This window comes from Vidua macroura, chromosome Z (assembly GCF_024509145.1).
Source record: "Vidua macroura isolate BioBank_ID:100142 chromosome Z, ASM2450914v1, whole genome shotgun sequence".
NCBI classification, from domain to species: Eukaryota; Metazoa; Chordata; class Aves; order Passeriformes; family Viduidae; genus Vidua; species Vidua macroura.
In genome coordinates, this window is record NC_071611.1 from 21461269 (window position 1) to 21482393 (window position 21125).

The 21125-nt window shown below is 35.5% G+C and overlaps 1 protein-coding gene across 1 annotated transcript in view; it reads left to right on the forward strand.

Annotated features, from left to right (window-relative positions):
• PTPRD (protein tyrosine phosphatase receptor type D) overlaps positions 1-21125 on the forward strand; it is a 978753-nt gene that overhangs the window by 852276 nt on the left and 105352 nt on the right. The window contains exons 22-28 of the mRNA XM_054004205.1: positions 760-953; positions 2797-2823; positions 4968-5085; positions 10758-11345; positions 11769-11869; positions 12649-12902; positions 17186-17276. Coding sequence (XP_053860180.1) covers positions 760-953; positions 2797-2823; positions 4968-5085; positions 10758-11345; positions 11769-11869; positions 12649-12902; positions 17186-17276 — 1373 coding nt within the window. The remainder of the gene's footprint in view (positions 1-759; positions 954-2796; positions 2824-4967; positions 5086-10757; positions 11346-11768; positions 11870-12648; positions 12903-17185; positions 17277-21125) is intronic.

A 21125-nucleotide genomic window follows, 5' to 3' on the forward strand; every position in this document is an offset into this window, starting at 1 on the left:
CATACATATCCTTCTTGCTCCTCCCTTAATGAAAAGTAACTCCTAGGGAAAAAACTACCTGCCTTTTCCTTGATTTTACAGTCATTGACATTTTTAAACAATTATGTGTATAAACTTTTATTCAGGTCTTGATTTTTTGGTTGATTGTTTTTTTTTTAACTGCTTTTATCTTCCATATTGTGGTTTTTGATTTGAGGGTTTTTTTTGGGTTGTGTTTTTTTTGTGTTGGCTTTTTTTTTTTTTTAGTTTTGTTTTTTGATCTTGGAAAACTGATGCTCCACACATTTTCTTTTCTTCCATTCTTGAAAGTGACAGAAGACAGCCTTGTAATCAGCCTCCTTTTTATCCTGAGGAAAAAACAAACCAAAATAAAACATAGAACTTGACAAACAAAAAAAAGGAAACTTTTTTTTAATATTTTGTGGTTTTGTTTTTATTATAGTATTATTATTTCAGTGATTAAAATCTCTCTTTGTACTATAATGCTTTGAATCTCAAAGCATCTTCCTTGGCTTTTGTACATTTTTACATGTTTTTCTATTTCTCTAATACTCCTTTTTCTTCCATTTTTTGCATCAGTCATGTTTTTTGATCTTTTCACTGAAAGGTAGAGCAGATTTGTTGAGCATCTTCATTTGCTGAATGATTTGTATTCTTCAAAGACAACATAGTGAGTCTGCCCTTTCTTATAAAAAAAAACGAAAGACATGGGTGGGACAGGTGTCTGTAATTCTCTTCTGTCCAATGATGTTGTTCCAGTTCCTAGTGGTCCTCCTCGCAAAGTCGAGGTAGAGGCTGTCAACTCTACTGCTGTTAAAGTGTCATGGCGCTCGCCTGTGCCCAATAAGCAGCACGGTCAGATACGAGGGTACCAGGTCCACTACGTCAGGATGGAGAACGGCGAGCCAAAGGGTCAGCCCATACTAAAAGACATCATGCTGGCGGATGCACAGGTAATTGGGACACTCCATTCTTTTCTAGATCACACTGAAAACATTTCACTTACCAAAGAGTTGTCTTTTGTTGTTGAAGGTCTTTTTTCTTTCTCTTTAATAGTCTACCAGCTAGCATTTTCTGTCTCTATTTTAAAACCTTTTTTTTCAGAAAAAAATTTAAAGGTTCTTGGGCCAAAACAAGACGCTTTCTTCTCTGTTGATCTGCAACTAAATGCTAGGCTATGTCATTGTTCTGATTCTGTTAAACCTAGAGACTTATACTCTGAAGTTCTAAAGTATCAGGGTGATCTGATCCAGAGTCAGTGTAGTAAACTATGCATGGCCTGATCCACCCATCTCCTGTTTGTGTGTTTCAGTGGAGAGCCTAGGATCATTAGAAACCTGTGTTAGCCTTTTATTACAGTGTTTCTCTGATTAGCTTGTATGCACCTTACTACACATTTCACAATAAATTAATGTTCTTAAGGTAACTTTGGAAACCACTGAGGTATTATACTTTCCATTTTTCATATCAGGAGCTTCAATAAAATGAGGAACTTAGTTTGAATAGGTATGTGGTTATTATATTGCAAAATTTCCCATCTATTTTTGAAATTATGAGAATATGAGATAATTAAAACATCCAGTTTAAAAAGCTTCTCAAACTAAGATTTTACTGATTAAGATATACTAGCGTTCTGTAAAACTTAAGATTTCCAAAGCTCCTGACACTGAAGTTCCTGAGTCATGCTGTGGGAAACTATAATCCATTATACATGTCTCACTGCTAGCTCACAGTTTATGACTGGATTGACTGGCAATAAAAAGAAATTATTAACCTAAACCAAAGAGTAAATCTGTTTTGTAAGCGTTTTATATGGGTAAGCAAAGAGGGGGGTAAAAATATAGTTTTTTTTTTCCCTTTTCAGTTTTGGTTCTGATTTTCAGATTTGCAGCAACCTCTTTGGAGAACAGGTCTCCTACACCTGCATTTTGCTCATAACCCTATTTGCAAAATATTGTGTCTGTTTCTGGAGGACTTTGCTGCCAGTACTTACTTTCTTATTTTGAAAAACATGGTGTTCTTATGGTTTAAATTCAGTGGAGACAAAGATGAAAGTAGATCAGGAAGTGGGAAGGGAAAGGGAAAAGGGAGAGGAGATGGAAAAGGACATGCTAGTGTGCTGTGGTTCTCCTTTTCACACGTTTTTCCATTCAACCTGTCTGGTAGGGGATTAAAATTATTTTAAACACTAGAAGATCAGTAACTGGAGATTAGGTGAGATATTAGAGTCCAAATACCAAAAGGCAAAAGTTGCATTTCTTCTTTTGTCAAGGTTATCTTTGACCAGCCCACTTGCCACTGTTTCAGGAAGGATAGTCAACTCCTTTCTCTTCCCACCACTCTTTCCTGCCTGTAATACTTCTATGATACATGTGATTAAGGCTTGTGCCGGTATGAAGACCTTGATGGTAAAACATCTGTGTGGTTTCAAGACTTAATGCATTGAATTAGTTTAGGAAACTGAAGTACCAGGTAGCCTTTAATTCTGTCTTGGTAACTTTTTAAAAAAACTGTTATAAAATAGTACTACATGGTACAAGAGGATTCGTTACTTCTTTTATTTGTCAGTGAAAGGGAAGTAGCTGGATTTTAAACAGGAATGGAATTTAAAATGCCTGGCCTGATTTCATTAACCAAATTTCATGTGATTCTACATGGATAATTCGAACTGTACATGATTTTTTCAGACATCTTTCATACTCATTTTATTATAAAGAAGAAAACTTTATATCAACCAGGCTACAAATCTCCTTATTTCTTTTGTTTTTCCTTTTGACTTCCTTTACTGTAAATTAGTGGGAATATGATGATACTGCTGAACATGTAAGTACTTTTTGATTGGGCAGAAAAACATTTTGTGTTTGGGTTGAGATTTTTTTGTCTTGCCTGTTTGCTTGTAACACTGTATGGTTTTGTTTTGGGTTAGGGTGGTTTTTTTTGGTGCTTTCTTTGGGTTTGTTTTTGTTTTGCAGGGTGTTTTTTTTTGTCATTTGCACAAATGCATGTTCCTAACATCAAGGGTTTTTCTCTTATGCCACCTTTTTCCTTTGTTGCTATTTTTTTTCTTTTTTTTTTTTCCCCAAGGGAGAGTAGGGTTACTGTTGCTTGCCAGTTCTGGGGTTTAGCATGATGCCAAAATGTACAGCACTGATTTGTGTTTTCATCTTTTTGATGGCTGTCACTAACTTTGCCTCACAATTTCTTCTTTACAAGATGGTAGAAAAATAAACAGAAGTGGTTCAGAGTTACATACCAATAGTTGTATTTTTCTGTATTCATTTTAAGGTTAAATTTTTTTTGTTTCAGTTAGAAGCAAAAAAAAGTAGAAAGTAGAAGTCAGTTGTGCTTTCTTTTGTATAAAATAAATACATGCTATCAGGAAAGCCAGATGCCCTGCGGTGTTTATGCCTAAGTAATAATGTTTGCTGTATCCAAACAACACTTTCAAACATTCCATGCAGCCATAGCTCTTACACCGTGAAGTACTGGTTGTTTTAGATGAGACTAATATCTTCTTAACTCTTTCTGCTTTGTAGTTTTTGGTGGTTTTTTTGCCTTTTACAGTTTAATTCTGGTAGTACCAGGTGCAGTTTTCTTATGAAAGATATGAAGTCTTTCTTACTGATTTTGGCCTTACAGTTCAATTTAATTCAGAGATAGAGTCTAGTAAGTTGATCTTTTGATAGTCGGTGGTTATGTGTTGTTTCATTTTGTTGTTTGAGGTTTTTTTTTTTACTTGAGCTATTTTGCCCACTCATTCTGATCATTACCTAATTATATCTATATTGCTAATAACTGACTGTAAATACAATGCTGAATTCTAATTACATATTTACTAAACTCATATCCACTATCTGGAAAAATCTATATACTCATAATAGTCTGGCCCATGATTTTTATATTAACTTTTCATAGCTGTTGCATCTGAGGGATGTGTGATTGCACATTTGCTATTTATTCTAGATGTATAAATATACCGTCCCTCTGGCAGCATTGAAATATAGTGCAAGTTTATTCAGCCATATGAAAATGCAAAGGAGTAGTCCAATGGTTACAGGCTGGAATTTGGGGACTCCAGATCCGTCAGACCTCCAAATACTGTCCTTTTATATTTACATATAAGATTTATTTATATTATGAGTGTCAAAACTTGCTCCTCTTGTTGTCCCTGTAGCAGGACATAAGTTTAGTACATTTCTCATACACTGTTCAGCATCTTCTGTGTGCATACATGTATATGTGTGTGTGCGCACACGTATGAAAAGATACTCTCTTGCTCTGATATTTACACTTTGATGTTGTTGCTGTTACTTTGCTCTAGCTGAAGAGCTACTTGTTTTGTAGCTGCTGTCATCTGAGGGCCATCAGATCTCTCCTCTGACCAGATTTTTAGCATTGTTTTACATAGCTCTTTTAGATCTGAAGGGCTAGTTGTTTCTGAAGTCCTTTCAGATGTTGAGAAGTGTAGTCTACCCAGTGATACAGGTTATGGAAGTAACGAGGCTTTCTTGTTCAGCTAAACCATCATTACTTACAAAGTGTGCATGTAAATGCACACATTTTTCTTACTAGGCATTTTACAACTATACCAGATATCCTGCTAATGATTAGGTTAAACTGAGTTTCTCATATCTACATGTGCATGTGTTTCACAATGTCAGTAGTATTCCTCAGGCAAGGTATTTCAGAAGACTTTCTTCACTGTTCACACCACTAAGCCTTTGGCTTTTTTCTTTAAACTAGCATACTATATGTTTAGATGTGTGCTGTACTTTATTGCTTAAGTGAGTGAAATTGCATTATCAAGTATTTCATACAGTACAGTTTGTTGGTGCATTCACATGCTTGCTATCACTGCCAATAGCTCAAAAGTGTAATATAAATGGGGTTTCTAAAGGACTCTGCATTCTCCTGGCAAACAATCTATTTTAAATCAGTTTTTCTTATTTTATTTTCTTTCTTCTTAGGAAATGATAATTTCTGGGCTTCAGCCTGAAACTACATACTCTTTCACTGTGACTGCCTATACAACTAAAGGTGACGGAGCACGCAGCAAACCCAAACTTGTATCTACTACTGGTGCAGGTAATACTTATATACAAATTGAGCTCTAAATGAATCCTTTGACTTTTTCTGCTACTGTTTTATTCCTACTATTTGGAAATGCAAAGGAGTAGTCCTGTCCCAAACAGTGCTACTGTTTTGTTCCTACTATTTGGAAATGCAAAGGAGTAGTCCTGTCCCAAACAGTGCTACTGTTTTGTTCCTACTATTTCCTGTTGTGTGAAAAGTGTTTCTAGGACATAGGATTTTCTCTTTCAGTCTTTGGACCTTCATTTATTTTGATAAAAATAGAGCAGTGACTCCCTTTATCCCTTTCTTAGTTCCATATGAGGTCACATTATAGTTTTTAGTAGCTCTTCCACTAAAATTGGTGTCTTCTTTGAGAGTAGAAAATAGAAATTTGGACCTCTGAAGGATATTTGAAAAACTTGTAAAGGGTTTTCATGATCTTTGTGAAAGTAGCAACACTGCTGCCTGTTAGTAAAAGCATTGAAAGCACCTGTATGGCGTCACAACTTAATCTCAGAAGAATGTAATTATTAAAGTAGAGAATTGAAAAACAGAATGAAACTCCATCCTGTGAAACCCTGAAGTCCATATTGATTCAGGGGTAATTTTAGGAACAAACTGGGGCAAAATTCACCCTGCCACTGTGTTCAGTCTGCATTTGATCTCAGGTGGTATTAAAGGCTGGATATCTTGGCTGCATAACCAACACAGCAGTTAGCACAGATGGGATGAACTGAACTGCTTTTAGATGAGGAACGATTTTTAATTTTTTTTTTAAATGTGTTACTGTGACACAGCTTAACCAGTTGATGCCACCACAGGTTTAGTGTGATGCTTACCTACAGATGTTCACAATCTGTAGGTATTGTGTACGTTTTTGGGGGTTTGTATTGCAGCCATTAAGGATATTCTGTTACAATCACATATAGCACATATAGCACATTACATGCTCTCTGAATAACAATAGCACATTACATGCTCTCTGAATAACAATGGATTGTTTATGCTGATAGATAAAATCCAAAAGGCATATATATTTATATTTATAGTGATTGATTCGATTTTTAAAACAAACACTGAATGCAGAAAACATCTTGTGTTAATATCAAAACCATCTATATCCTTTTCTTGTTATATCACTTGGAAAAATTCCAGACTTGGTGGCTGGATGCGCAATGCTTCATTTCATATCTTAGAATACATTCTAGTCATTACTCTTGGCTATTGCTGAAACTTACTTTCTAACTTCTTATCTTTCCTGAATTCTCATACTCTGAGAAAAAAAAAAGGTGATATCTATTTCTGGCATGTATTGGAACTTGATTTAAGAAAAAAAGGCACTTGATCCATTAATCTTTTTTAAAGTTCAATTCCCAGTTTAAATAAATTTATATGAATTGTGATTTTATTAGATCCTAGACATAAACATAGGTGATGCAAATATGCTTGCAAAACTTAAAGTTTCACTGCATTTAGTCCTTATTGACTGTTCATGTCTCATTCTGTCAAGAACTGTGATGCTTCTACTTAAAAAAGACAGAAGAAATCCTGCGGCGTGGGTTTTTGCTCTCCCCGGCTGCACGCGGCTCTTGGGAGCCCGGCTGTGGCGTAGCTTCCACGTGCTGCCGGGGTTTGCTGCCGCGGGTTCCCGGACACGGCTCCGTGTCTCGGGCGCGTGGGCTGGCCAACCGCTGTTACCGTGCGCTAGGGACCCGGCAAAGAGGAAGGAATTTGTCCATTTACTCCGTGCTTGGCAGGAACGGTTTATTGGTCACGTGGCGCGGTTCGATGGAAAGACGCGACCGCTCCCGGCACTCGCATGGGAGAAAATGGCGTCTGACTGCTGGCGGGATAGGGCTTTATAGAGGGGCGGGGCGAGAGGATCCACGGCCTGCCGGCCAATAGGGGCGGCTGCCGTGGCGATGATGTCAGCAACCGCGACCAACCAGAGAACCCCGCAGGGGCGGGCACCGAGCCAGAGCGGGCTGAGCGGGATCGTGTGGCCAGCACGGGGTTTCCCGGGGCCGGACGGCAGGGTGGTTACAGGAGCGGCACAGGGGTAAGAGCCGGCAGCAGGCAACATGGGGGCAGGAACCGCGGGGGGGAACAACGCGGGGGAAACGCGGGATTACAGAACTTGACTTATTTTAACATAAATTAAAAATCCTAATCTAAACCCAAACTCCGGGATGCAACAAAATCCTATGTCCCATATAAACTTGATTGAAGCACAATGGAGAATCAGAGGCATGTCTATAAATGTAATGCATATTGCATTCTTTTTGTCGTTTGCTTAAACCTGTGAATATGAATGTTTGTTCAGCTAGTTGCCATTCTGCTCCTTCATACATTCCAGACTGTATGAAATCTCTTCACTTTGTGTTACAGCTTGCTGTGTTTGGGCTGTTTTTGTAAGAAAAATTTGTATGCAGATTTTTGAAAAATGAGACATTGAATATAGTCAGTACCAAGAGCTTCCTGCTCACTTTCTGTGAGAATGCATCACACGAAGGAAGGAGCAATGCATTAACACCAAAGGGTTGTAGGTCTGTAACGCAGTCTCCTATTCACTTTCAGTTTCCATTTTATTTTTTTTCCTAGAAAGGTGCTACTTGAATACTACAATTAAAAAAATGAAGGATCTGACTTTCTAGTCTAAAGTTTAAATGAGGTTGACTGAGATTATATCCGTAAAAGAGAACAGATGTTTGAACATTTACTAGAGAAGCTATCTGTAAGGTATTCAGACAATAAGTAACTGTTCAGCTGTCCAGTTAGTGATACAAAAGCATCATTTACATTTTTAGGCAGGAAAGATTCACCAAACATAAGTATGGTAACTCAGTTATTAGTAAAGTCACTGAACGCTGTTGATATTTTTATTCGAGTGTGGTTTTGTCTTATGTTCAGTTTCCTTTCCTCACTGTTGAAATCAAATGGAACAAAAGCTGTTACTGAACATTCCTAAATCAAAATACATCTAAAATACTTGGGGCAGAAATTACAAAATATATGATGAACAAGACCTTGATAAAAATGAAGACTTACTAGTCAGTGATATCATACAATTTTTATAAAGATTTTAATCAGACCTTTACTTTCTGTGTCACAATAGTTGAAGAATCTCATAGAACAATAGCTTGTCCATTACTTGTCTTTTGCTTTCATACTGGACAGCACTCTTGAAATACAGATTTCAGCTTAAAAACGAAAGTTTATATTAAGGCAGTGATGTACTTTATAGCAGCTAACAGAAAACGGTTTCTTCAGGTAATTTTGCAAAGGCAGCCTACATGAAATTCTACTTGTGGTGGCAATCCATTGCAGCAGTAACATCTGTTGCAAAGGGCTGTGTGAAAGATGTCTTGCTATTTACTAATGGATTTCACTAGATCAGAGAATATATTTTATTTTATGGACCATTTCACTTCTTTTAGGCTCATGGAAAATTCAGATTATCAGAAATTTCTAGACAGAACTATTTGGTGACACAACTGTATATACAACTGGACAGAATCCTGTCATTTGTCCTAAAAGACTGTAATATTCATAAGTAAATCATACTGAAAGTAAATGTTAACTGACAGCTGTCTGGAAACAAAAAGAAATTTATCTTCTTTGCAACATCAGATAGGCTTTATAGTATTAAAAAAAGGTGACCGTTGTTATTAACTATTTCAGTCACAGGGTATTTTATTGGATAAGTAAACTTTAATAGCTCCCTGGTTCTGATCAAGAGCAAATATTAGTTTCTTCCTTTCTCTGTAGCTACCACAGAGGTTAAAATGCCATTCTAATTGTGAAGTCTGCCAAAAGAACAAAAAAAAAAAAAAGGTAATTTGTTACAAAAATAATTTAGTTACACCTTCCAGTAATCTCTCTTGTAGAAAACTGAAGGGGTATTATTCTTTTTAGGTAAACTATTATTTTCTCTGCTACACTGGTGCCAGTAGTAGTTAGAATACAGAGAAAAATATGGCCTGGAAAAGGCCTCCACAGACTTCTCTTTGTTCCAAGTCTTTTAGTTATCAATGAGGAAAAGTCTAATCAGAGAGATATTATTTACACAGTAGAAAATGTGGGAAAACACAAGACTCCACAATAATGCTGCCAGGTGAACTCAACATTTAAATTTAAAGATATTTGGAAAATTTATATAAAACCTACCTATAATTCTTACAAAATTAGAAGCAATGTCATGACCTGCGACAGATGTAATGAGGAAAGAGCTTACTAAAGGCAGATTTTTTTTCAAGTCATGCCATTCTTCCCTCTTATTCCTAATTCTTTGTGGAATGGTAGTTAGAGCTTCTGACAATAACAATATGATTTGCTGGATGCCTGAGAACTGAAGATAAGTAATAAAATCTATTGAAGTATCTAAATACAGGAACCAGAGCTCACAGTACAGCAGTTGCATTCACATGAGAAGTCTTTGAATGGAGATGAAACTAATGAGTCTTTGTTGAAGACCATGTTGTCATTGCAGTACTACTCCCAAAAGTATTCTGGTCTCTTGACCTCTATGGAATAAGCACCAAATGTCTAAATAGTTATGGATATGTTTAATTATCAAATAAATCACTGTAATAGACACAGACTTTTTTGAAATAGAGGTATCAATGAAAATATAAATGAAATGTTACAAATGGATATGAATAAATTAAAATTAATTAATTAATCAAATAGAAACAGTAAATGAGAATTCATATTGAGACTCTGAAAATGTACACTATATAAATTGTATAATGGCATTTCTGGCTTGATTAGGATTCATCTGGTCTGATGCAGTTCAGTTCCTCCTCAATGTACATACCACACTTGCAGTCTGAACTTCTGTAAAAGACAAATCACTACGTGAGACCAATGGGACCCAGTTAAGTTTGTGACTGTATGTAGTGTGTAGGTTAAGGAAAGCTACCAATTTAGCCTTCTTCAAAAGAAATCCAGTTCATGTGCACAAAAACCTTGCTGTAAAATAAATCATATGTGATAAGCCATGCTGGAAAATACTGAATTCCAAACTGCACTATGTCGCCAAACTGGCGAAAAGAGTGGAGGCAGAAGTGATTTGTGCATGGAAACTACAATGCCAGGGTTCTATCCTATGCAGTAATGGTTTTTGAGGGCAAGGTTGTTCTGACTTCTACTACATTTTTGCTAATAATGACAAAGTTATGTTAAACTTATCTAGAAACTTGTTATTTCTTCATTAATTATTTTCCCATTTACAGGAAATGTGAAATGTGCCTTGGATGAAAACTTATGACAGTACTTTCTTTTTTTTTTTCTTTTTTTTTTTTTTTTTTTCTTTTTTTCTTTTTCTTTTTTTTTTTTTTTTACAAATAAGGATTTGTGAGACAGGACCATTCATAAGATGTTTGTTGGAAGTTTTACTTCTTGTTTTGTGTTCCTAGATCCTGTGCCTCTGAATAGGCTCTGTATTTAGAAATAATGGTAAGGGAAGAAGACAAAATCAGTAAATGCCTCTACTGTTGCAGTTCCTTATACTGTATTACTAAATTGTGCAGGAGCCAGACACTATTTCTTCATTAGGACAGTCATATGTGGAACTAAGAGTGAGGAAAGAGAAAATATATCCCTATTCCTGCTAAAACTAGCCTCAAGAATTGTACATGCAATTGTGTTTATATCTCACCTCTTTAAATAACATTGTGCTACAGTTCCAGGCAAACCTCGGCTTGTGATAAGCCACACACAGATGAACACGGCTCTAATTCAGTGGCATCCTCCAGTGGAAACTTTTGGCCCGCTGCAGGGTTATCGCCTGAAGTTTGGTCGCAAAGACATGGATACATTAACAACCATGGAGTTCTCAGAGAAGGAAGATCACTTCACGGCCACAGACATTCACAAAGGAGCTTCTTATGTCTTCAGGCTCTCAGCTAGAAATAAAGTGGGCTTTGGGGAGGAGATGGTTAAAGAGATTTCTGTTCCTGAAGAGGTACCCAGTGGATTTCCCCAAAATCTCCACTCGGAAAGTTCTACTTCTACATCAGTTCAATTAACTTGGCAGATGCCGCTTCTGGCAGAAAGAAATGGCATTATCACCAAATATACCATCTTGTACAGAGATATCAATGTTGCTTACCAGCCAGTTGAACTCCCTGTTGTTCCTGCTGATACCACTATGACACTTTCTGGCTTAAAACCAGATACCACTTACGATGTAAAAGTACGTGCCCACACAAGCAAAGGGCCTGGTCCATATAGTCCAAGTGTCCAGTTCAGGACACTACCGGTGGATCAAGGTAGGATTTGTCTGCTTATGGCGTTGACCTTTAAAGGAGTATCGGTCTTTGGATATCAGTGTATTTGAAGGTGTAAATAAAACTGACCAGCACATTCATAAAAATAGGTTCATCAAACACAAAAGGTAAAGTATATAAATCTTAATACATTTTGGATGCCTTAGAATTCAGTTGTCCCTTGCCAAGCAAGTTCTGGCGTAACTTCTTCACAACATTTTCAGGTAAGGAAAATGTGTGTATTGAGTTGCACTAGATAAGAGTGAGAATGAGTTTAAATGTCATATTTAAATATGAACAAACAGGTAGGAAAATTGAATTCTTGTTGATTTTTGACCTAAATGGAAAGCTCCCAAGTAGCAGTGGAAAAATGATAAGATCTAAGCTCCAAGATGTTGTTTATATACATTGTTTCTTTTTTTCCAGCAGTGTTTGCAAAAAATTTTCATGTTAAAGCAGTAATGAAGACTTCTGTTTTGCTGTCCTGGGAAATTCCAGAAAACTATAATTCAGCTTTGCCTTTCAAAGTAAGTTACTTTCCATTTGTACAAGAGAAAATAACAGAAACTATACAATGTATTTACCTGATTAAGTAGCTTACTGATCATGAATCATGAATATATATTGAGAACATCGTTGTTTCTAAGATTGCGAATTTTTCATTCACCACAACAGTATATTAAAGAAAACAGTGGAAGAAAATAAAATTTTTCTTCTTTTTTTCTAGTCCTTTCAATAGAAAATGCAATTGAGTACCATTTTGGATTTTGCCTCCTCAATGTACAACAGCATGTTTTTCATTTGCAATGCTTTTACTGCACTAGCTATAGGTGTATCCAGATACAGAGACTCAGTGTAACATGGAGGCTTGCCTGGAATTTCTCCTGCTTCATTCTTAATCACTTGTGTCATCTCAGGCAGTGGCAACTGAAAAACAGTATTTTAGGAACTAAATGGTACAAAAACCTTTCTAAATAAGGAGTGTGAATGAAAAAATCAAGATACCTTTAACAAGAGTACCTTGCTATAAATTCTGGGTTCAAGAAAAGCTTCTTTGAAAAAGTGAAATTGGATTTCAAGAGTGTTTACCTTGCTTTATATTAATACAGTCCTTTTTTCTTTTCCCCCGAAAGTGAGAAGTTTACTTTCAATAGTGAATTCAGGACTGCTTTACACCCTTCATTACCCAAATAAATTAAAATTTATTTATTATTTAAATTTATAGCTAGGTTGATTCCTGAATTCAGTGTGACAGCATCATTTTCCTGCTCCTAGTAACCAAAACTACTTTTGTGTATTAACTTAGATCCTTTATGATGATGGGAAAATGGAGGTTGATGGACGTGCTACTCAAAAGCTGATCACAAACTTGAAACCAGAGACATCATATTCATTTGTCCTGACAAACAGAGGGAATAGTGCTGGGGGTCTTCAGCACAGAGTAACTGCAAAGACTGCCCCAGACGTGCTTCGCACAAAGCCAGTCTTCATTGGAAAAACCAACTTAGATGGCATGATAACTGTGGAACTTCCAGAAGTACCCTCAAATGAGAATATAAAGTGAGTGAATGAATGACATACCATTGTTTTTAACTCCAGAGAGATGATCATTCTAACACTTGATGGTGGACCGCAGCTTTATTCTTCATAAAGAATTATAAAGTACAAAGATTATAGTACTCTGCAGTAGTATTTGACCTAATATCGGTGTAATATTTGATATAGTAAACTGGGAGGTGCTGTTGACTCTCTCAAGGGACATGAGGCCTTACAGAGGGATATAGATAGATTGGAACACTGGGCAGTCATGAGTGGCATGAAAATTAAGAACAAATGTCAAATTCTGTTGTAAAGGTCCTTGAGTACATTCAACAGGGGGCAACAAAGCTAATGGAATGACTGAAAGAAATGTCCTGTAAGGAGCTGCCTTGAGCTTGTCTAGTTTGGAGAAAAGAAGGCTAATGGCTGACCTTCTTGCTCTCTACAGGTTCCTGAGGAGGGGAAATGAAGAGGGGGCTGCTGATCTCTTCTTACTGAGATCTATTTATAGAATATGAGGCAATGACTCAGAGCTGCATCAGGGGAGGTTCAGATGTATTAGGAAGCATTTGTTTACTTTGGGTGTTTTTCAAACTGGAAGAAGCTTCCTAGTCAGGCAGTTAATGTCCCAAGCATGTCAGTGTTTAAGAGGTATTTGGATGATGTCCTTAATTTGTTTTAACTTTTGGTCAGGCCTGAAGTGGTGGGGTAATGGGAATAGATGATCTTTGTATGTCAGTTCCAACTAGAACTCTTTAAGTTTGTCACATAGCCAAGTATGTAAGACTTGTATGGAGACTGATTGTCCTTCAGTTTGCAGATTTTTTTCAGACTAATTTTGTGTTTCATCATGGACTGCAAAATGAAGGATGCAGAAAACCAGTTATCTTTTCAACAATATATCATCTCAAAAAGAATGGATAACTCATCAATGCAAAACTACCCTGCTGTAGCTCCTTGAAGTACTCAGACTAAGTCACTCAAGAATTATATTGAGTTTTAAAGAATTGGTACTGCTTTAAATTAATTCAGATTAATTGTTTCTGATAGTTTTTATCAGGATAAAAATACCTTGTCCTCTCCACTGGTCTCAGAAAGAAAACAGGAGATTTTGCTAAAAAAATTGGGAGTTTTCCAGAGGTTACATAGATTTCGGAACGGAACAGGTGGTGTGGAAATTTAAACAGAAACAGGACTAAAGACCTGAGAGCACATGGTCAGCCAGGATTAGAAAGATTGGACAATAAAGATTTGCCAGGAAAAGATGAAGCATGATACAATCAACAAGTGTTATTGCTCTGCTTATAGTGATTCCTGTTGATCTGCAAGGTTCCCATATGTAATGTAAAGGAAATGGGGAGGAAAATGAGCCAGTCACTAAATGATGGGGATTCAACTTGTACTTTCCCTGCTGGATTTTTTACAGCTTTCTAGAAAGCTGCCCCCTTTTTCATTACTGACTGAAGATTTTCAGGCAGGTAAGGTCAAGAAATAAACTATTTTGAAACATTAAAAGGATGAAAAACTGAAAAATGTAGTCATTATCATTAGATTGAGTAAGATGTGGTCAGTAACAAATGCAGCTAAGGAACAAAGAGGATGGAATGAGTCAAAAAAGATTTATGAGGCAGAGCATTCACAGAGAGAAAAATGTACAGGATAGCTGATCAAACAGCAGCAGAAAATAGCACTGGAATAAAAGACAATTCCCTTCTTTTTATATAGTGTAAAAAAGTTAAAGAGGCTAAGTGACATCAGAAAAGGTACATTAAATCTATAGGGTCCAACTGCCAATTTTGCAAATTATGTTTCTCCTATTTGTGCATCTATTTTCTAAGAAGATTTGATTAGACTTTATGAAATAAAACATAGGCTTGACCCTTGGAGCAGGCATACCAAAGCAAGTACATACTGAATAGAATACCTGACCTGATGCTTGCATCAATAAAATAGGTAAAGTTATTCTGCATTAGTCTTTATATGGGAAGAATGATTTGTAAAATAATAATTATTAGTAAAATAATCTCTTCTGCTCATCTCAAGGGAGCAAGTTCTTATTTTTTCTTTCTTTTAGTATTTTGGACTATTTCCAAAGCAATTTTTATGTGTAAAGGATAGTTCATGTTTCTCTGAATCTCTTACATCATTGAAAAGTCTTAAGTAAAAACAGAGTTTTGTGGAAGACCTTGGCCTTTCAAATACTCAGTAGATAAAATAATATCCAAATAAACCTTTTATTTCTCACCCTCCTCCCCCCTCCCCCCAGAAAAAATTCCAACCTAAAAACAAACAAGCAAATAATGAACTATAAAACGTGTTTTTCAGGAGATGCTACATCTTGCATAATTAAGTAAAAATCACAGAACTTTGTTGTCCTTCACAATTTGCAGCACTGCATATTGGTGTGAAAATTTTCTTTTTTCTACTTACTATTGATCTATTTATTCTTTCTGTTTAAAAATGTGCTGAAAGTCTTAGTAGATTTTCAAAGTTATGAGAGGGAGACTTTCATGAGGGAAGTGGAAAAGAGTGTGAAAGTTACAATTACATGCTGGATGTTCGTTAATTGAAAATAAAAATGTATGAACATTCTGTTAGCTTAAAAAATAAAAAGATGAAGAAAAAGAAAAGAAAAGGATAAGTATGTGTCTTTGATGTTTGAAAGACATAGAGGAGCAAGTTCTCATTTCTTTTTGTCTTGATCTTAGACATCTGTTAAAGAAAGGGTATGTCACTCAGTGTTTGCTAGGATTTGTTAATCAAAGTATTTTTAATAGACCAATGCAGGTTTAAAACATGGGGTTAATCAGCCTTAGAGTTTTTAATCTTTTCAAAAGATGATTTATAATATTGTCACTATAAGAATGCATGCCACAGATGTTTTTTGAAATAATGAAATACAACAAGTGGACACTAGTTAAAAATCTGTGGGCAGCACTGTTTTCCAGAGCTCCTGTTGGAGCTTAGCATTTCCACAGAAAATTTCCTCAAATTTCTTAACACAAATATTAATGAATACACATACTTTCTACAGGAGCTGAAAATCTAAAGTTTTTTGCATTTTATTTTATGGGAAAGAGCTTTAAATAAGAAGAGATTATTAAAATGGATCAATGGCTTGCACTGGTATGGTAAAATGATAGCTTAGAGTTGGCTTAGACTGAGATGCCCATATTAAGGCAGCTCCTTTTCTGTAGACTCCTTGTTAATTACTTAGGATTTTCAGCTGCATTTTATAAGTAAAATTAATAGTTTTGCAGAAGGTTGAATGGGTTGTAAAAACAAAGCAGACTGGAAGAGGAGATGGCCCATGAGACACTGAAATTATCTTCCATAATGAGACCTAGAAACAACTTAATAAGCTTTTGTTACTAGAAACAAAGTAAATGTTTTTTTCCCTCTCCCCTGATACGGAGAGTGCTTGACTTTTTGACAAGTATGTGTATCAAGAAGATGTATATTATACTACCCTGCATGTCCTGCTGTTGTAATTCCACGGCTTCTTCCCTCACAGTAATGTGAAGTTATGAATCTGCCTGACACATATCCAGGCTTTGTGAAGTGAGCAGTGAAAGTAGATCTCCATCACACTAGAAAATATAATTTCCTCCCCTCCATGGGTGGGGAGGAAGAAAATATTATTAGGGAAATATTATTCGGAAAACTGATGTATGTAATTTGCAAATTCTAGCTATAAAGAGAGTATATGTAAAGCTCTCTTACCTATGACTGTGAGCAAGATACTTATGTAGATAGAGCTAATGGCATTTGATTGTCAAAAGGAAAGAGAGTATGGGTGCATTGTATGTCCTATTTGCTTTCTTTTCGCTTTATTATGAAATTGGCGTTAAAAAATACATTTTTTAAACCTACTGTTCTGATTATACATTAAAATGGGGGAAGATAGGTTGGTAATTGAGATTTAAATATGCGCTAATATATTTCAATTTAGGGCTTTGAGGTTCTTTTTTCAGTGTGATGGTAGCAGGGCATACCTATGGTTCTTGTATTTCATGCTGGCATTTTAGTACATTGTAATTAAAGTTTTTTATAAATATTTATATGTTTGCACAAAAAGGCAGGTAATTGGTGCTATTTGTTTGTTAAATGCTTTAAAATTGATGTTATTTCAAGAGTGTGAATGTTTACAGCTATTTTTGGAAGGCTGCAGTGACATATTAATGCACAGAAGTTTATTCTCAACACACCACTTTTCTCTTAAGTTCCTCTAAACAGACCTGCTCCATCAATTTATCTGTTCCTTTTCATTCAACTTCTCTTTTGTCCACCTTTGTCATTTACAGAGGCTATTACATAGTTATTGTGCCTTTGAAGAGGTCTCGTGGAAAGTTTATCAAACCATGGGAGAGTCCAGATGAAATGGAATTAGATGAGGTACTGTATATGGTTTGGGTTTTTTTTCTTCTCTTTTATTAAAGAAGCAATCTTTCTACTTTTAGCTAATTAACTCACCAGTTTTAAAAGTTTTGTCAGGATACTTTATATTTATATTTTTATTACCCTGTGGAGATCCAAAACAAAAATTCATATTACTTAAATGAGAACACAGAAAGACATTAAGTTGCAATAAAGAACACAAAGTGTCTTATATTTGTTGACACTAATATTTTATTCTTTTTCTATTGTAAAGAGTGATGCAAAAGTGCAGGAGGTGAAATGACTTGTCAGCAAAAGTTTAATCACCAACAATATGAACTGTAATAAAGGTCTGGTTCATTAGAGGGGTGTATACTAAGTCTGTAACAAATGCTAAATTGGAATTTGCACCGCAGTTTAATATTTGACCTTCTGGTAGTGTTTTTACCTGATTGTCATACACTGTAATACTTCTGATGAGACATAGCCTCCATTCCATCAACAGTTTGTGATCAGAAATAAATCCATGAACAAAGAAGGAAAGAGCAACATTGTGTCATCATTTGAAACTATAAATGATATTAATCCAAGGGGAGGAATTACTTTCCTTTTAGAAATAAGCCCAGCAATGCTAGAAATCAATTCAGTATGTTATTGATATAGTAATAATTCCAGAAAATACAATATTCACCCCCATTTTCTGTTTTACCGAAGGACAGTATAGCACATGCAAACTTGGCCTTCTTCTTTCAATCTGTAAATCTGTAGTAATGCTAATGTTTGTGATTTTAAAACTCTTTCAAGGGCCCCATATGAGAGACTTTTATAAAAAACAGTTGGTAGTGTTATTATTTTTCTTGTTGTATCTTGTCAAGATTTTAGACAACATTCAAATGCTGTGGTACTTTGTATGTGTAATAGGTCTGCAATTCAAGACCAGAATCAGGTTTTTTTTAGTCCTGTTATAGTGTCCTTTTGACTATATCTATTTATTTTTCTATTTTCTCTTGGTAGATTCAAGAGATTTATGTTACAGAGATAACCTCACCATATGCTCCCCCATAACACAGTTACTGGGAAGTGTTGATCACCTGCAAGCAAGCATAAAGGTTCTTTTTGTCTCCTGCCATTGACAAAATGGATATAAATTTCAAATTTTGCACCAAAATATAGGGAAAATAAAGATCTTCACCCAACTAACAGTGTTGTAAAAAGCGTTCAAAATATAAGCAGAATTATTTCAGTCCTTGTCGCAACAACAGGCAAATCCTTAATCAGAATATTAAAAGCAACTGTTCAGAGGAAGGCATGATGACTAACTTATTCAACCCTATGCTTCTTCTTGACCAGTTTCATTTATGTGATCATCTCTCTTCATTCAATTGCAGCAATGCCTTGCTTTGATCTATTAACTTCTTCCCTTCAAAAGAACTTGGATTGTAAATGCCATCAGCTCATGATCATAGTCATAGGTGACATCAAGTACAGTTCAACAATAAAACTTTGACAGCCACATCCATACAGTAATGGAAACTGATTGAGTATTACCACCCTCTTTTAACATCCAAAGGCTGTAGTCACATTCAGCAGCATTAATAGATTAAAGGATAGGTGCCAGATGACATTGAACTTTCTGGCAATTAAATTCTATGGTTCCTGCTGATTCTCATAACAAAAGGTCATTTTAATCATCCTGCAAGTTGTGTTGCTTTAGTCTGTATAACAGATTGATAAAGAACATTTATTAATTCAGAAATACTTGTATCAGGAGGGGTTGTTTCCCACTTCTACTGATATAATTGAGACCACATTGTAGAATTAATAATGGAAGAAATAAGATATGTATTGACTGGAAAATGAAGTTATTTCTGATAAAGAACTAAATCCCTTGATCTATCTTCTGCAATTGCCACCAATAATATAGCAAGAACTGAGCAAGGAAAAACATTAAAAGCAGGCAGCAACTGCATATCATGCTAACTCATTCAGGTTCTATTACTTAAAAGAGTGGTTTGCCTCCAGCTTTGGAAAGTATGCATTTTATTAAGTGTACTACTCCTGACAAGTTTGTGAACTCAATAAATACATTTCGAAAAAAATAACAACAAAACACCAACACCCCTCCACACACACATACACACAAAAAAACCATACCAAACCAATCCAAAACAAAACAAAAACAAAAACAAAAAAAAAAAAAAAAAAAAAAAAAAAAGAAAAACCAAAAAAACAAAACAAAAAAAAAAACCCAAAATCAAAAAAGCACCCCAAAAACACAAACAAACAAACAACTAACAAAAACAAATAAACAACCCAAACAAATAAAAAAAAAACCAATCAAAATCACGCCACCACCCCCAAAAAAAGCCACTACTCTCTGAGCAAATAGTTCCGATGATCAAGTGAGGATACTTGTATGTATTTATATTTTTAGTACGATCTCAGATAGGTGTCCAGTATCAGAAATGGTTGGGCAATAGATATTTCAAAGAACTATGTTCCAAATACTTTGCTTACATTGTCAGAAGGAAAGTGTTTGCTAATAACGCAGCTCTTGAGTATAACTCCATTACATAATTGAGCAGTCCAAAAAGACTCTTCAGCCTTACTGTAGTTACCTAATCTTCCTGCTCCTTGAACCTCAGCTCTGACAGAAACTAAGATAGTTTTGAAAGATCAGATAATGAACTAGATGTTTGGTATTTGAAAAAAAAAAATTTAGAGATACAGTTCTTTTTTACTAACTCAAAATTTCTTTTTTTTTTTTTAATATCATGAGGTTTAGTGACTTTAAATAGACATTTAATAGGCACATCATGCAAATAAATGAAACAGAAAAAGATATTATGATTTGCAGTAAGTATTACCTAGTAGGATTACTTTAGATCTGTAAGCAGTAAAGCCTAAATAAAGGTTGCCATGTTAAATCTTTAATGAATTCAGTAATTTTATTGAAATCTGTATATAGAATACAATAGGAGATAGATGAACAAGTAATGATATTTGGGAACAACCCAAATTCCATATGAAACATTAATGAGGCTGGAGGTTCACCTGAGATCTACTCAATCATGTGTAATCAATGTTACAAAGTTTTTATCTCCACTCAAACACACCTAAGTTAACTGGCATTAGGTGATGTATAACCACCTTTGAAAAGTTTAACTAATTTTATTTGACGCAGGCTAACTTTTAGGATTCACAGCCAAAACTCAGTTTCTGATCACTCTAATACTGTACTTCAGCATTGCATTTTCTTCCAATATATGCATTTTCTGTTAATATTTCAAATGCAAGAGATAATCAAGATCAAACATTTTTCTTTGCCTCTCAATCTAATTTTGATTGCAGTATTCCTACCGTACTTTGACATTTTATTATGAGTTATTTATTATCTAAATTGTAAATACCATGTTATCTGGAAACATATGATAAAGAATAAAGAATAAAGAAATCAACTGAGGCAGACACACAACTTTAATTCCAGTGGAAGTGGTACATGGAAATATCAGTTACCTTTGGGGATGGCACAAGCCGAATACCTCTAGTAGTGCTGTTGTTTGTGCCTCCTGACTTTACAGGAGTAGCATGCACTGTCACTACCCAATACTTAGCTTCATGTTTTGGCAGACATCCAGATAGCCAATGCTCAGCATTCTGCATAGCCATTGTTATAAAATGTGGCATCATAAAGAGACAAGCTTTTCATAGTGCTTCCCTCAGCAGATCCTATAAGGGCTGATCTAACCTGGAACAAACTTTGACTATTCTCTGCCTCATGTTCTGCATTTAGTAACTCTTCCCAGGGCATAGGAAGCTACCAACAGATGTGAGAGTCACCTTCAATAAAGTAACTAAATAGAAATC